Here is a 14,737-nt window from a genome sequence, read left to right as displayed (position 1 = left end):
AATCGCACGAGTTCTCAGTTTTTAATCTGAAATCTGGAATGTCCACGTTTCTCTATGTATAATCTCGTCCCCACCATTCACGATGGACCGCGGTTTACTTCCCCACTAGAACAGCCCGCTCTTCCGAGCGTCGCGTTACTGTCCTCCAAACTTGGCTAGTCTCCTTCGGCGGATCTCGTCTTTTGGAGAGTGAACAGTCAGCCAAGGCTCTGAGGATAGTCTCAATGAGAAACGAAAGGGAAAGGAATAGGTGAACAGAGGAGGACCGAGAGGAAGAGGGTATGACAATCGGCAGTACCAAAAGCTGACAGAATGATACCACACGTAAAAATATAACTCGAGCTCACCTGCAGAAGGCTCATGTGCCGGTACATCCTCGTCTTCATCTTCCACGATATCCTCATCTTCCCTCTTCTTCTCCTTTTCCTGTGCTGGCGATTGCGTCGGTGCTGCTGGAGCGGTAGGTTCAGGCGATTTCAAAATTGGTTTCTCGACCTTGGGGGGTAATTCAGGAGGAGCCTGCCAATCAGGTGGTAAATCGTCCATTGAAGCTTTCAGTGCCGCCTGTAAAGCTTCGTCCTCGTCGTCGTAACTTCTCGAATGGAATTGAAAATCTGTCGGTCCATTATACCCAGCACCGAACAGATCTTCTCTTTCATTTCCAGCTGCGAACCTTCCTCCCATTTCACCGTGACCTTCAGCTTCTTCAGAATGTATCGATTCGTCTTCGTCTCCATCCCCCAGAGGGAATGTCTGATTATCAAATACGTCGACTCCAGGTGTGGATCGATTGGATGATTGTCTGGTACGTGTTGCTGCTGGTCTGCTATATTCGTCTGTGTCAATGGCGATTGGATCTTCGGGAACTAAGTCTTCTTGTCGACGTCGGCGTCTTGCTGGAGGTGAGGATGGTCCTGCACCTGAGGAAGAAGGGAAATCTACTGTGGGGATATCTGGGTTGATAGACGTCCCTCCTGCGTGAGAAGCTGCCGATACAACAATAAGCAATCCATCTTGAGCTGAAATGATGAAAGGATGGACTCACATCCAGCGATAGTTCCACCACCAGCCAATCCACCGGATCTACCAACTGGTTCACCCAATTCCACAGCCATAGTATCCGCCAGGCACTCAGGTAACACCCCTATCCCACCATCCTGCCATCCCTGGCCTTCACCTGCATCTTCCCCTTCTCTGGTCCCCACAACGGTTTTTCTCACGACGAAGACCGAGTACCCTTCTTCTTCCGCTTGGGTGAGGACCATCCTGAGGTATGTGGGTGAGATCCACTCGGGTTGAGGAAGGAAGGAATTGAGGTTGTACCATCTTTTGATGGCTGAGGAGGAAGGTGGGAAAGTTGAGAAGCGACGTAAGGGGAACCAATGGGATGATAAGTTGAGGATGAATGCTACTTGTTCTCTGTGGGTTGTATATATCAGCTTTGGCGAAAATAGAAGGAAAGTCAAAAAAGGTTCTGAGCAGGGGGCGGAAGGGGGAAGGGGGAAGGGGAAAAGAGGGAAGACGAAAGAAAAGACGTGGTAAAAGACTCACTCAGGATGCTCCTGATACTCCCTCATAGCTTCTCCTCTCCATCTTACCAAACTCAAATCCCAAACTTCCAATGCCCTCTCCAGAACTGAGATCGAGAAATAACCAGTATCATCGAAATTGTATGATTTCTTGAGCTGATGCGATACATCGAGAGTAGCATTCTCGGCTTGGTCTAGCCTGTTTATCAGCCGATGATTCATCAGCACTCAGCCCTAATCATATGAAGCAGAAGCCCTAATCATATGAAGCAGAGGAACTGGCGTGATACTCACTTTTTGGCTATGTCTGCGAGGTCGAATTCGGTGTAGGTGAATTGCTGGAGGACGTTGTTTCTATAAGGGAAGGAAAGGAAAGGGATGTGAGCGAGGCAAATCTTAGATACTGCCTTTCAGGAGCCTTGGCGACTTACAGACAATGTTGAGCACCTGGAAGCCGGAGTGATCTTTGTCAGTGGCTATCACGAATCACCCAGCAGATTTAGCTTACAGAGTAGAGATCCTGCCTCCTGCTTCTCAAAGTACATATCTGCGAAAAAAGGTCAGGTATAAGTAAGCTTAATTCGTTGGAGGGGAACCTTTTCGACTACGTACATGGTACAAGGTCCATCGTGATTTATCGATTGGTTGGTCGCTGAGGCTGCACCTCTGTCTGTGTCGGTCTATCAGTCTGAGGTTGTGATTGGAAATGGAGAATTGTCCAAAATGAAGAAGGAAAAGAGATGAATGATAACCTCCTCAGTCGCTGTTGCTGGGTTAACCAAGAGTGGACCGGCTAACGTCATAACAGTGCCACGTGCGCAGTGGCAACATCTATCACGTTTCCATATAATATTAATCAACATACGGGTGTAGCATCTCATGCATATCGGATTCACATGCTCAACCATGTCGTATGCATTACATTACACATGTAGTAGAGAGAGAAACCAGATTGCAGATAAGACAGGTCAAATAGGAAGAATGGGATTAACGCTGATAATATCAATGGGTCAACAACGGCTCTAAGGAGATTACAGAGTGAAAGTGAAATGCCACATCAACAACAGCATTAGCAACAGCAACAGCACATGACATCACCACATCCACATGAATTCACTAACAAGGTTATTATACACTGTACTATCATTGTTGTTGTGGTTCAATCTCTCAAATACTCATACTACTTGTACAAATCTTCGAATAGCCAGCTACATGGAAATGATATAGAAATCGAACGATGAGGCCGACATCCTTACCTATCATCTTCCGGTCGTCGGTTCTACTCAAATCGCCGTCTCAAATCCGCCCTTTATCGACCTTCCGAATCTCCTCCACCAGCATCCGCTCCATACAATACCAGATACCCAGACCACAGCGGTCTCTCCTTGGTCATTTTCAGCATGGTATCGTACGGCGAGAATTCCACCCGTCTAGACCTCGTCGAGATGTCTTCTTCGTTGCTCTACCTGCTTTGAAGAGTGGGTTATTGAGTATAACTAGGTTTAGTCTTTTGTTCTTACCGTTTGTATTTAGGTACAAGTGAGTTTCTGTATCATCCTCCTTCGACGTGAAGAATTGTGTATATGTGCTGAGACGTTTGGCGAACTTCATAGGCTATGGCAAAAATACAAGAAAACGTCGTATGCCCTGATACAGATACCTGTGAATTACATTTCACCATTGTCCGATAAGGGACATATAGCTGACGGCATTTATGGGACAGATCTTCGCAATCTGTATAGTACTAGCATTGGGGTTGGATCAGAGCCCACGCACGGGTAGATGGAGGTTATTGTTGATGTCTGAGCATGAGGAGATGGCCTGGTCAAGGAGGAAGTAGGTCCATAAACTTTCCTAGGTATATCCTGGCAAGAACAGGAAAGATACTGATCATTTTGTTTGATCTCGCTAATAGACAACAAGAAGTCCTCCGCAACGATGGTCCCCTAATCCTTCCACCAGAGGACGAGCGATCCCAACAAGTCGCCCGCGTCACCAGCAGACTCATAACAGCCCTGGAAGAGCAAGACCACCATATAATTCATGGAGCCTCTTGGCCCCCCAGATCGCAAGCGCTCTCCAGAGTCATATCGGAACGAGAAGCAGAAACTGAATTCGGGACTACCGCAGCAAGACGACACGTGCATTTCAGACCTTCCGCTACGGCCCATTCTACATTTATGCCTTTTAGACCTGTTACTAGTAATCCGTTGAAGAAGTTGGAGAGCGCTGATTGGAATTTGTATGTGATTGATTTGGTATGTTCTCCAATCCCTTTTTACTCCCCCGTCTAACACTGTAACCCAAATTTGGCAATATTCTTTGAAATGGTTCTGATTCAAATCCTAATACCTCTGTAGCCGCAAATGAACGCATTCGCTTTACCCAGTAAAGATATCTTCGTCTACACCGGCCTGCTCAGTACCCTGCCTGAAGGGGACGATTCGTTACTTGCTGCAGTCTTATCACACGAGATAGCACATGTGACGCAGCGGCATAGTGTCGAGAACTTGGGTGTGAGTCAGCTTTTTAGCCGTCACCTATCGCAACATATAGCTGATGTGGTCTGAATAGTTCTTGAACATTGCTGCAGTTGCTTTTGACGTTCTGAGAGGAATCACTTTCGCGCTGACCATCTCTTTCCCCATGTAAGCTGGTCAAAACTTACAACACACGGAAGAAGCTTACAGGTTTTATAGGATAACGGACTCTGCGGGATTATTCATCAATTGGGTGAATGATGTGGTAGCTGAACGAGCATTTTCGAGAAAGTTGGAGCAGGAAGCTGATGCTGTGGGATTAGAGGTAAGCTGAGCTGAAAGTCAGAGCTGAAGTATTAGCTTACATATCGGGTTATTGTACAGATCATGGCTACTGCCGGATACGATCCTCGCGCGGCTCAAGATCTGTGGGAATTGATGAGAGCCGTTGAAGCTGATGCGGAAGCTGCTGGACAGGCTATCAAGGTGGAAAATAAATTTGCGATGTTGAGGACGCATCCGACCAGTGAGGCTAGGCAGGAGGTGAGTCGGGAGTCTTCCGGTACCGGTTGTGCCACCTGAAGGATGTGATGATGCTAGACCGTATCAATGCTAATCTGAGCATGTGATAGGCCCTAGCCAAGGATATGCCCAGTGCACTGAAGATCTGGCGAGAACATCTCCCGAAGAGACCCGCATCCGATGTCTCACCACAATCCCCTACATCTCAGCCGAAGGAAACCAAGGAAGTACGGATGAAAGAGGCTCAATCACTTGCGACTTGATTTTAGATGGAGCTTCACGGCCATTTGTATATGTATCGACGAATAGTATTGATATCGATCCTTTCTTGTATATGTTTGGATAGTGTAGTACAATATAGTACCATGCATTGTGATACCCCCGCAGACGCATGGAGAGCTAGCTTGATTAGACCCAAAAGGAGTAATCACGATTGGAGCACCGGTGCCTGAGAGCATTTGTAATGGCGATAATGGAATGATTAGTAATTGATAAGTAACAAGACATGCACCGAGATTTCTCCTGAGTGGTGAGATGACATAGGTGATAGATAATACGTGATGGATGGATGATCAATCATGAGTTAAAAATCATTATCAATCTTATCCTTGCGATGGTATCTTTTTGACCGAGGTTGAGCTTGATTGTGTAATCGTGCAGGAGATGCATGCATGTGCTGATAGGAGGAGAAAGGTATATAAGGAGTGATAATCCAATGGGAGATGCATCGTCTTTCCCTTCTCAACAACAATCAACTCAACAACTGATTCAAACATCCACTCATCCAATCAGACTTAGCTCGTCAGATCTCACCCCAGCTAACGGATCTTCTCATAAACAATACTTCTCTACTTTTTCGAGATAATACCATAAACCCATAAATCAGCACACACAACCATAATGTCAGCTCGAACTCAACAAATCAAGAACGTCATCGTGTTCGGTGCGACAGGACAACAAGGTACAGCTTTTATCGAGGTGAGCAAGATCCCACACTCTTCTCAACTCACTCTTCTCTTACTGATAGTGTTGTCCCGATAGGCTTTATCAGCGCACCACGATCAATACAAGATCTACGCCTTGTCCCGTGACCCCTCCACCCCATCTTCCATCAAACTCTCGGCCTTACCTGGTGTCGAGGTGGTTCAAGTGAACAAAGATTATATGGATAAGCCTGAAATGGCCTTTGCAGCTACTGGATTGAAGGAAGATGAAGTGTATGGGGTGTTTAATGTTCAGGGGTATGTTAGTGAGAAGGTCGAATTGGCACAGGGTGAGTTCGTCACTTCACTGCAATCCGCCCTCCATCTCGACCACTACTATTTATCTTCAAGGGAGTGAGATCATCTAAACGGAAAGAGAGTATTGTGCTGACGGTATATTCCCGGAATACAGGCAAAGGAATCATCGTAGCCTCCAAACGATGGAATGTCAAACACTTCATATACTCTTCGATAAGCTTCGGTGGACTTGACGATACCAACGCTGCAGGGTGAGTCTTCCTTTCCCCTTTTCCCATTATCTTATCTTATCTTAACACACCCGAGCTGACTTTTTGGGTATTCGGTTGCAGTATGGAAGTCAAGCGAGATATCGAGAACTACCTCATCTCCTCCGGGATAGCATATACCATCCTCCGCCCCACGCAATTTATGGATAATCTCCTACCATCCTCAGCATTCATGTTCAAGATCTCTCGCACAATCCTCCTCCGTCAGACATTCTATAATCACCCCGAGAGGAAACATCAATTAATTTCTTCGAGGGATATCGGTAAAGCCGGTGCTGAAGCATTGTCTCATCCTGAGAAATGGTTGAATGTAATTATCGAACTGGCAGGAGATGAGTTGACTGTTCAGGAGATTGAGGATGTTTATAGGGAGGTGTTGGGGAGTGAACCTTCTTTGACGTTTTGGGGGTTGGCGGCTTTTGTTAGATGGGTTAGTCCTTTGGGTCCTATGGCACGAGTGAGTCCTGTTCTGCTTCTTGGTACTTGATGAGATGGGTAAGCGCTGACTTGTTTTGGTTTGATGGTTTATTGTAGTTCTTCGACGATCATGGGTTCAAAGTTGATATTCCCCAACTCAAGGAAGATCTACCTCAGGTCGGTCTCGAGGATTTGAGGGGTTATTTACAAAGGTACAAGGCATCTCAATGATCCTCCCCGAAGAGACCGGATAGATAGAGGATGCCTAGTATCGCAAGATCTGGTAAATTTTGTTCTTTCTCTTCCCCTTAGACATATTGATTGTGTTAGTTGTTTCTTCTATATTTATATCCTTATAATCCGTGTGTATGTATTCGTTCCAGAAACTTATCCAAGGGACTTTGTCGCTTATGGATGTGGGACGCAAGTGAGTATCAGCACGTAATGATTGGGTCGGTGCGTTGTTTTGGACTGATTGGCAAGATGGTATCAAGCTGCATAATTAGCACTATGATATCCCGTTCAATCCCCTCCTTCTCAGCCTGACCTCCTTCTTCACACCCGTCGACTCGGTCCCATCCTTCTCCGGCAGATCCATCACATCCCCCTCTCCCGTGTCTTCTTCCACTCGTTCCTCCACCTTCTCCTTTTCCCCAATCCTCCCAGACCCTCTAAGCATCTTCATCCCAACCCTCCTACTCTCCCTCCTGCCCTCATCGAGCTTCCTACTATACAAATAAATCAACACCACATCCGCTACCCCCACTATTATCCCAGTCAAAACACCCAGAAGTATCGCTATCTCCCTTGAATAACCCGCGCTAGAGGATGATACGAGGTAGACGGCTATGGATGAACCGAATATTGAGAAGAGGATGTTGAGCACTGTTGAGATGGTTTTGGAGAGGGAGCGGAATTCTTTGCCGAATGAGGTGGAGCTGGAGCGGGATAGGTAGGTTGGGAGATAGGGGTTTGGCTGTATTAGAAAATATCAGCTTCTTTCGTACTTACTTTCTTTCCTTCTTTGATCCTTTTTGGGATCATTCGACATGGGCAGATCGAATGGGATTTGTCTTTGTCGGAAGAGCACGAAGATGAATGCAGGTATTGTACTCACCTTGTTATCCCCTTTCTCAGCGATCTTCAACCTCTCCAGCTCGTGCGGCGGTATGTAGATCTCCGTACCTGCTAGCAACGATATTGAGGTATATTTATTAGGATCTACAAGGGACGAATACATATTGTAAGCTTTCAATACACGTAGGGAAGACTTTCCAAACAAGTAGCGTACCTAGTTTACTCTTCTTCAACTGCTTCACCCCCCTTTCAGATCCAGCCCAGCGGGATAATTCTTCTATCGTCTCGTGAGGTATTGTTGGTGGAGGTCGAACATCTTGGATCACTAGAGCACCAAATGGAGCATGGATACTCTCCCCCTCGTCCGCTGGCAGATCTCGCGATATCTGATCTTTCTCCTCTATTGTCTCGTCCGACGCATTGTTGCTTATTCTCTCGACGTCGTCAGAAACCGACTGTTGACGCTGACTCGTCGATTTACCCAACTCATTCCGTAAATTTTGAGGCAAGTCCACATCGCTAGTCAAGAGCTCCTGGATCGTCTCGAGCAGATGAGGAGGGAGTGTGAGCAGAGTGGTCATTCTGACTATGGTTGTTTTGTATCGAGCAAGCACGCATAGCACCTCTCCCCTTATACTCTTTAATGTTCGACCGGAATGCTCAAGCCTTCAGAAGCTCAAACCGTCATTCCGACAGCGGAAGATGCGATTACGTAATTTTGCGAACATGCGCTAAAATGAAGTAAACAAGCTGGGACGCGACTGCTCTATTGCACTGTGTTGACTTTTGATTTCGTACTCTGCTCTCCCATCTTCCTCACTCCTTTCCATCATCTCGACAAGCAATCAGACGACATCACACCGACAAAGATGTCATTCATAGGCTCTGGGGAGCTTGAGCACAAGGTGACGCAGCTGCAACGTCAGTTGGACCATAAAGGTGGGTTTGACCTCATACCGGTGAGTAAGACGATGAGCTGAATAGTCATGTTTTGTTATTCTAGACCACGAGCTGAACTCGATAAAGAATGAGCAGCGGAAGAAGGATGAAGATCTAACTAATGCTAGAAGAGCAAAAGAGGATGCAGAGTACAAGGTCAGTCTATTGGTGCACAATTCGTTGCACTCACAGCTTACAAGTCTTCTTCCCGCAGTTGAGCAACGAAGCGGATCGTGCGCTTCAAGCCGAAAAGACTTTGACGGCTAATACGAAAGTGAGTCGGAACGTTGATTCCTCTTTGAGGACACTGACAGGATGGGATCAAAGCCGAGAAGGAAAGAATACTGATGACTTTGCCATATTGACAGGAAATTACTCAACTGAAACTCAAGCTATCAAACCTCGAATCCAGCTTGAGCCAAGCTACTGAAAAGTTAAAAAAGGAAGAAAAGGATAACGAGAGGATACAGAATGGTGAGCTCACCTTATGTCATTTGCATAGACCAAGTACTGATGTTCGTCACGCTTGTAGCTCTTGACGTTGCGCTGAACAGCGGAACGGATGGAGCCGCTCAACAGATCAAGACCCTTCAATCTAGGACGAAACAACTTGAGGATGCTCTGAGGTCTGCTGAGCAGGAGAAAGACAGATTGAGGAACCAAGGTAGTTCCAACGATCCGTGGGGCTCAGGAGAGGTAAGCTACATGATGCTACAGCAGGGATGCAAAAAAGCTTATATTTGTTATAGCCATTGACTCGAGGGGAGAGGAATAGGTTGATGGTATTGCAGAACCAAGTGGAAAGTCTGCGAGAAGAGAATGCCAGGCTACAGGTACGTCGTAGATCTCCTCCCTTCAACACGAAACACGAGACTGAGCTGAGAGTAAACTGGTGTTGCAGGCCTCAGGTCCATCTAAATCAACTTCATCATCCGACATCTTCTCCTCTTCATCACCGCCACGTCCGAAGACCAAACGCCGTTCAATGTCCGTCTCGTCACCTGCACCATCAGAGTTAATCGAGTTGGAGAACCAAGTAAAAGCATTACAGGAACAACTGATGAACCGTAAAGTAGAGTTAGATAAAGCTGTCAACGAGAAATTGGCTATGGAAATTACGTCCAAGAAGAAATTGGGCAAGATGGAAAGTGACATGGATGATATCAAAGAAGAGTTAGACTTCTATAGGAGAAATCAGGATGGAGCTGGCCCATCGAGTAAGGAGGAGGTAGAGAAAGTGAAGAAAGCTATGAGGAGCGAGAATGAACAGCTGCAAATACGGTTGAAAGCGAAGGAGGACGAGATCGTCGCGCACGTCCAGCAGATCAGCAGTCTAGAGAAGAAAGTGGAAGAGATAGGGAGATTGGAGGCTGATCTGGAGAAAGAGAGGAGTCTCAGAAAATCGTTCGAAATTTCTCAGGTTGATCCATCAATACCCTCATCCCAATTGCAAGAAGCAGAAGAGAAGATTCAATCGCTTCAAGCTGAACTCATCAAAGCTCGATCTACCACCTCTACATCATCCTCAAAGGGAGGAGATATGGAGATCCGACAAGTCAAACGAGAACTCCAGAAGGCTCTTAGGGACAAAGAGTACCTTGAAAGTTTGGTCAAGGAGAACGACGAGTTGTTAGCTGAAAAAGACGAAGAGATACAGAGGATGAAGACTGCTATACCTGTTCCTGGATCACCTGTCTTGGGAGCCCAAGTCGACGATGGTAGAATACAGGAGCTGGAAGATGAGAAGATGGTTTTGGAAGAGCAGTTTGTGGGGCAGAAGGAGAAATACGAAGAGGAGATTAGGGATATTGAAGGTCGCTTGGAGGCTGTTACAGCTGAACTTGAGGATGTGAAGAAGGTTGAGCAGGAGTTATTGGAGAAATTGACAGCTGTAGAAGAAGAATCAAAGGTAAGTAATGAATTGTACAGTACCCTTGAGTATAGCGCTGATCATACTGATAGGCTTCTATCGCCCAACAACAATTTTCCGAAGCGCAAATCAAAGCTATCTCTGAGCAACTCGCATCAAAGGAGGAAGAGTTGTCCACGCTCAACTCTGAACTCGACCAACTACGAGACGATCTCCGTGAAGCGCAGACTGCTGCTTCGACTGCTCAACAGGACCTGAATGATACCAGGAACAAAGTAGACGAGGTTGAGAGATCGTTAAGTGATAAGGAAAGATTGCTCGATGACCTGCTTTCTCAACGAGACGAGCTTCAGTTTAATTTGACTACTCGATCACGAGATGATGCTGAGTTCGCTTCTCTGGAAGATACCTTGAAAGACACGCGAGCTGAATTGGCCAACCTTCAAGCTGAATTGGCGAGTCTCGAGAACGACAAAGGCAGTCTGGAAGAGGCTGTCGCAGATGCTAAACACCAAAGCGGAATGGCTGTTCGACAAATCGATGACCTTACCGCTAATTTGGCTGCTGTTGCGAAGCAACTGGATAACACCGAAGAAAAAGCCAAGGTCTTATCTGGGCAAAAGGACGAAACTATCCGGTAAGTTCGCTTTCTTGACTTAAGCCTGTAACTCTTCAGCTGACAATCAGGTGTAGATCACTCAACGATCAACTTGATGATCTAAAAGCGGATATCAGCTCTCTCCAGATCAAACTTGATGACAAGATTGCTGAATTAGCAGAATCCTCGGCATCTCACGATGAGGTCCAAAACCGATTCGAGCAAGCTGTAAAATCTCTCAATGAGGTTCAAGCTAAACTTGCTGAAGTCGAGGAAGCTCAAACTGATCGATCGACCGAAAGTGAAGCTAGAGAGAAGGATGAGGAGCTATTCCAACTGAAGGAAGCGAGAGACAAACTCAGTAAAGACCTGCAAATTGCTCATGAAGAATACGGAAAAGAACTGGCTTCCAACACTTTCAAGAGCCAACAAGATCTCCTCGAAGCTCAAGGTCGGGTTCAGCAGCTCGAAAAGCAAGTTCACGATCTGCAATCGGCCCTTTCATCCGCACAGCAATCCAAATCATCTGTCACTAGCGATAATGAGACTGTTCATCGTATGGAGCAGAAGATCTCACAGTTACGAAACGAACGAGATGATCTGCGACATAATCTGTCTTTTGTACAGAACGAAAGACATTTCGCTATTCGAGCTGCCAATACAGACAAAGAGGCTGCCTTGGAAGATGTCAGAAAGGTCAAGGAAGAACTCAAGCAGAATACCGCTGCTTATGAAAAACTGCAAGTTGAGCTGGAAGAGGTTAGAAGGCTTCTGGGCGAGAGTGAGGCACAAATTGGAGAAGTGGACGACGAAGAGAAGAGTCTTCTACATAAGAAACTCGCATCTCTCGAAAATCAACTTGCCACCCAATCTGAACGAGTCAAAACACTGGAAAGTCAACTACAATCCAAAGAAGAAAGCTTGTTAGCTCTCCAAACTCAATTACAATCAGCTGAAAAACGTGCTGAAGGTCTCCAGAAGGAATTGCTCGAAATGGTCAATCACGTTGGACAGACCACCAAATTATCTGATCCTCCCCGACACTCACCCACTTTCGAAGAGAACAACGATCTACCGACTGACTTGGTATCTGCCATGAACAATGGTGAAGGACGTAGTAGAAGAACTTCTCTGGGTCATATGAGGTCGAGATCGAATGTCTCGGCGAATATGATGCAGAACTTGAATGTGGAAAGACAATTGCAAGCTAAGATTGGGAGACGAGATGGTAAGCTATCATTTTCATGACAGACTCACACAGCTAACCAAGGAATGTCGATGAACAGCTCGAATTGCCGAACTTACTCATGATTTGGAAAAGGCAAACTTGAACCTCACACTTGCCAAAGAAGCTCAGGAAGAGACCCTCGAAGAGATCACCGATCTGACCGAGGAGAGAGATCGCCTTCAAGCTGAGTTGCAGCAAGCCTCGGCAAATGTCGAAGAAGTTGAAATTGAGGATCCTGAGGCTATCAGAGGTATGGTTCTAGCATTGGTGATGTACCGAACAAGCGTCAAGTCTGCCGAATCTAGATGGCATGTCGCCAGTGAACTTCTCGCCAAGTCCCGTGCCGCCGCTAACGTACTTCAAGAGACTCTTTTCACCGCTCAGCAACAATCCTCGGAAGATGCTCAACGTCTTGACTCCTTGCAGGGTGGAAAAGCTGCTTTGGAAGCCCAAGTCGCCTCATCGCAAGCTGAGGAAGCTGCCTCTCGTTCTCAACTGGAAGAAGCTAGACAGGCGATCGATAACCTTCAATCTCGTCTTGCAACATACGAAGCAGCCAGTGTCTCGGCCACTGAGTCTGCTGCTGCTCTTACTGCCATCGAGGACCAGGTAACCGAAAAAGAAGAGAGGATAAGGGATCTCAACGCCCAGAACGTAGAATACACCACTCGGATCGAATCGCTTGAACGAGAGTTGTCCGATCTCAGAGCGTCGAGAGATGAAGAATTGGCTAGTCTCAACAGCAAGACCAGTGAACTTGAAGCTGAACTGAAAAATAGTCAAGATAAGGTCAAAGATCTGCAAATTGAGAAGGACGGGTTGGGAGAGGAGATCACCGCTGCTGAGAAGGCTTTGGAGGAGGGAATGATCGACGCTTCAGCAGAGAAGGAGAAGATGGAAGAGAGGTATAGGGAAGTTGAACTTCGCGTGGCTGAGCTTGAAGGTCAACTCAGGGAGAAGATCGATCAGCTGGAGGAGGGCACGAGGAAGTTTGAGGAAGTGCAGAAAGAGTTGGAAGATGCTCAGATTCGAGTGAGGGATTTGAGCACCGCTTCGGAAGATGATGGAACTGCCATACAGGGACTTCGAGAAGAGCTCGTGGTCCTGAGAGAAGCTAGTCAAGGCGATTCGTCTGCGGTTACTCAGCTCAGGCAGGAGTTGGCCGCTTTGGAGGAAACCTCAAGGTCTGTCGAGGTAGAGAAGAACGCTCTGATGGTGGAAATCACTCAACTCAAGAACGTGGTTGACTCTACCAATGATCGAAGCGATCTGACGAAGAAACAACTTGATGAGACTGTTATCGAACTTGAAGAAGCTAGACGGGCTAAAGCAGGGATCGACGAGCTGGTTGAACAAGTCAGAAGGGAGTTAGCCTCATCTGAAGAGAGTAGGAAAGCGATTGAGAGCTCTTTGGAGGAGATCACCTCAAAGATGGATGAATTGTGAGTTGAGCTGCGATTTTCGATATGTTCGAGCAACAACTGACAATACATGATAGATCCAATGAACTCGTCGCTGTCAAGCAAGAACTCGCTGCGAAGACACAACAATTACAATCTGCCTTGAATCATTCCGAAAAGCAACAAGCCGACTTGGAGAAGTTGAGAGCGGAAAATGCAGAGCTCAGAGCTGAGCTTGAAAAGGCTCAATCGGTCGCTCCGGCTGTTGAGGTGGATCAGGAATTGGTTGCTGATTTGAAAGAACGAGTCGAGCGTGAGTGTCTGCGTCCCTCTCACGCTGACCTCTTGTACTGCGACGCCCCAAGTGTTGCTTTAGCTTGCGGAAACTGATAATTCGATACATCATGGCAGAACTCGAAACATCCCTAACTCAAAAGACCGAGGAAGTCGACGAAGCGGATGATCGAACTCGAGAAGCGTTCAAGACCAACGCGAAACTGGAGAAGAAGTTGGGTAAACTGCAGAGACAGTTGGAAGCTGCACTGGTAGAGAAGAATACAGCATTGAACAAACTTGCTACTCAGCCTCAACCTCAGGTCGTGACTTCCTCATCGTCAGCACCAGTGATGAAATCCGCCGCCCCCTCTCAACCACCTTCAGCGCCCGTATCTACCCAAGCGGTCAAGCCCAGAGTGGCCTCTGCACCTTCAACACTTCCCCCAACCCAAACGCAGAGAACACCCCTATCATCAGTAAACATCTTCCAACCTTCCCCTAATACCCACACTAGTGTCTCTCCCGCCCGAATCCCAACATCAGGACATAAGCGACATAGGGAGGACGATCCGGTCAAACCTCTACCTACTGTCGATGCGATCCTCCAAGCGCCGACAAAGACCATTTCGCCTCATAAAGCCAGATCTAGCTTTACTCCCCAACGAGGTTTGACTACGGGAGGTAATTTGGATATTGCGAAGCAGAAACCTGCTTTCCCTTTACCTCCTACCAGGAGTGTGTTCCAGCCTAGATAGATGACTTGGCGCAGAGAACGATTTTGGGACTATAATGTGGAAGGTGACTTGGTTTACCTTTTCTTGTGACTACGATGTTTGCGAGTATTTATACCATTTTGGACGATAATGATGGTTTTTTTACGGTATAATTTTT

The 14,737-nt window shown here is 46.7% G+C and overlaps 5 protein-coding genes across 5 annotated transcripts; 3 read left to right on the top strand and 2 right to left on the bottom strand.

Moving 5' to 3' along the window:
• Window positions 1–135: 135 nt before the first annotated feature.
• I302_108140 (uncharacterized protein) lies at window positions 136–2,157 on the bottom strand (the record flags this gene model as incomplete). Its single annotated transcript, XM_019194088.2, has 8 exons — window positions 136–179; window positions 348–986; window positions 1,046–1,419; window positions 1,552–1,728; window positions 1,824–1,883; window positions 1,961–1,976; window positions 2,038–2,076; window positions 2,142–2,157. The coding sequence occupies 8 exons, from the start codon at window positions 2,155–2,157 to the stop codon at window positions 136–138; spliced, it is 1,365 nt and encodes a 454-aa protein (XP_019044211.2).
• Window positions 2,158–2,766: 609 nt separating this feature from the next.
• I302_108139 (uncharacterized protein) lies at window positions 2,767–4,794 on the top strand (the record flags this gene model as incomplete). The annotated part of the gene is made up of 9 exons (XM_019194089.1): window positions 2,767–3,068; window positions 3,143–3,191; window positions 3,253–3,365; window positions 3,445–3,787; window positions 3,890–4,045; window positions 4,104–4,177; window positions 4,229–4,334; window positions 4,394–4,552; window positions 4,642–4,794. 9 exons carry the CDS (start codon window positions 2,767–2,769, stop codon window positions 4,792–4,794), a joined length of 1,455 nt encoding a protein of 484 aa, XP_019044212.1.
• A 637-nt stretch (window positions 4,795–5,431) lies between these two features.
• On the top strand, window positions 5,432–6,689 carry I302_108138 (uncharacterized protein; the record flags this gene model as incomplete). The annotated part of the gene is made up of 5 exons (XM_019194090.1): window positions 5,432–5,509; window positions 5,573–5,804; window positions 5,927–6,023; window positions 6,105–6,498; window positions 6,576–6,689. The coding sequence occupies 5 exons, from the start codon at window positions 5,432–5,434 to the stop codon at window positions 6,687–6,689; spliced, it is 915 nt and encodes a 304-aa protein (XP_019044213.1).
• Window positions 6,690–6,966: 277 nt separating this feature from the next.
• I302_108137 (uncharacterized protein) lies at window positions 6,967–8,116 on the bottom strand (the record flags this gene model as incomplete). The annotated part of the gene is made up of 3 exons (XM_019194091.1): window positions 6,967–7,434; window positions 7,576–7,679; window positions 7,750–8,116. The coding sequence occupies 3 exons, from the start codon at window positions 8,114–8,116 to the stop codon at window positions 6,967–6,969; spliced, it is 939 nt and encodes a 312-aa protein (XP_019044214.1).
• Window positions 8,117–8,404: 288 nt separating this feature from the next.
• I302_108136 (uncharacterized protein) lies at window positions 8,405–14,601 on the top strand (the record flags this gene model as incomplete). The annotated part of the gene is made up of 12 exons (XM_019194092.1): window positions 8,405–8,474; window positions 8,539–8,630; window positions 8,689–8,748; window positions 8,843–8,948; window positions 9,007–9,170; window positions 9,224–9,307; window positions 9,376–10,383; window positions 10,437–10,981; window positions 11,038–12,170; window positions 12,229–13,612; window positions 13,669–13,883; window positions 13,982–14,601. 12 exons carry the CDS (start codon window positions 8,405–8,407, stop codon window positions 14,599–14,601), a joined length of 5,481 nt encoding a protein of 1,826 aa, XP_019044215.1.
• Between the last annotated feature and the right edge of the window lie 136 nt (window positions 14,602–14,737).

This window comes from Kwoniella bestiolae, chromosome 7, assembly GCF_000512585.2.
Source record: "Kwoniella bestiolae CBS 10118 chromosome 7, complete sequence".
In the NCBI taxonomy this organism is placed as follows: domain Eukaryota; kingdom Fungi; phylum Basidiomycota; class Tremellomycetes; order Tremellales; family Cryptococcaceae; genus Kwoniella; species Kwoniella bestiolae.
Note: the sequence above shows the minus strand (reverse complement) of the source record. Positions and strands in the feature narration are given on the sequence as shown.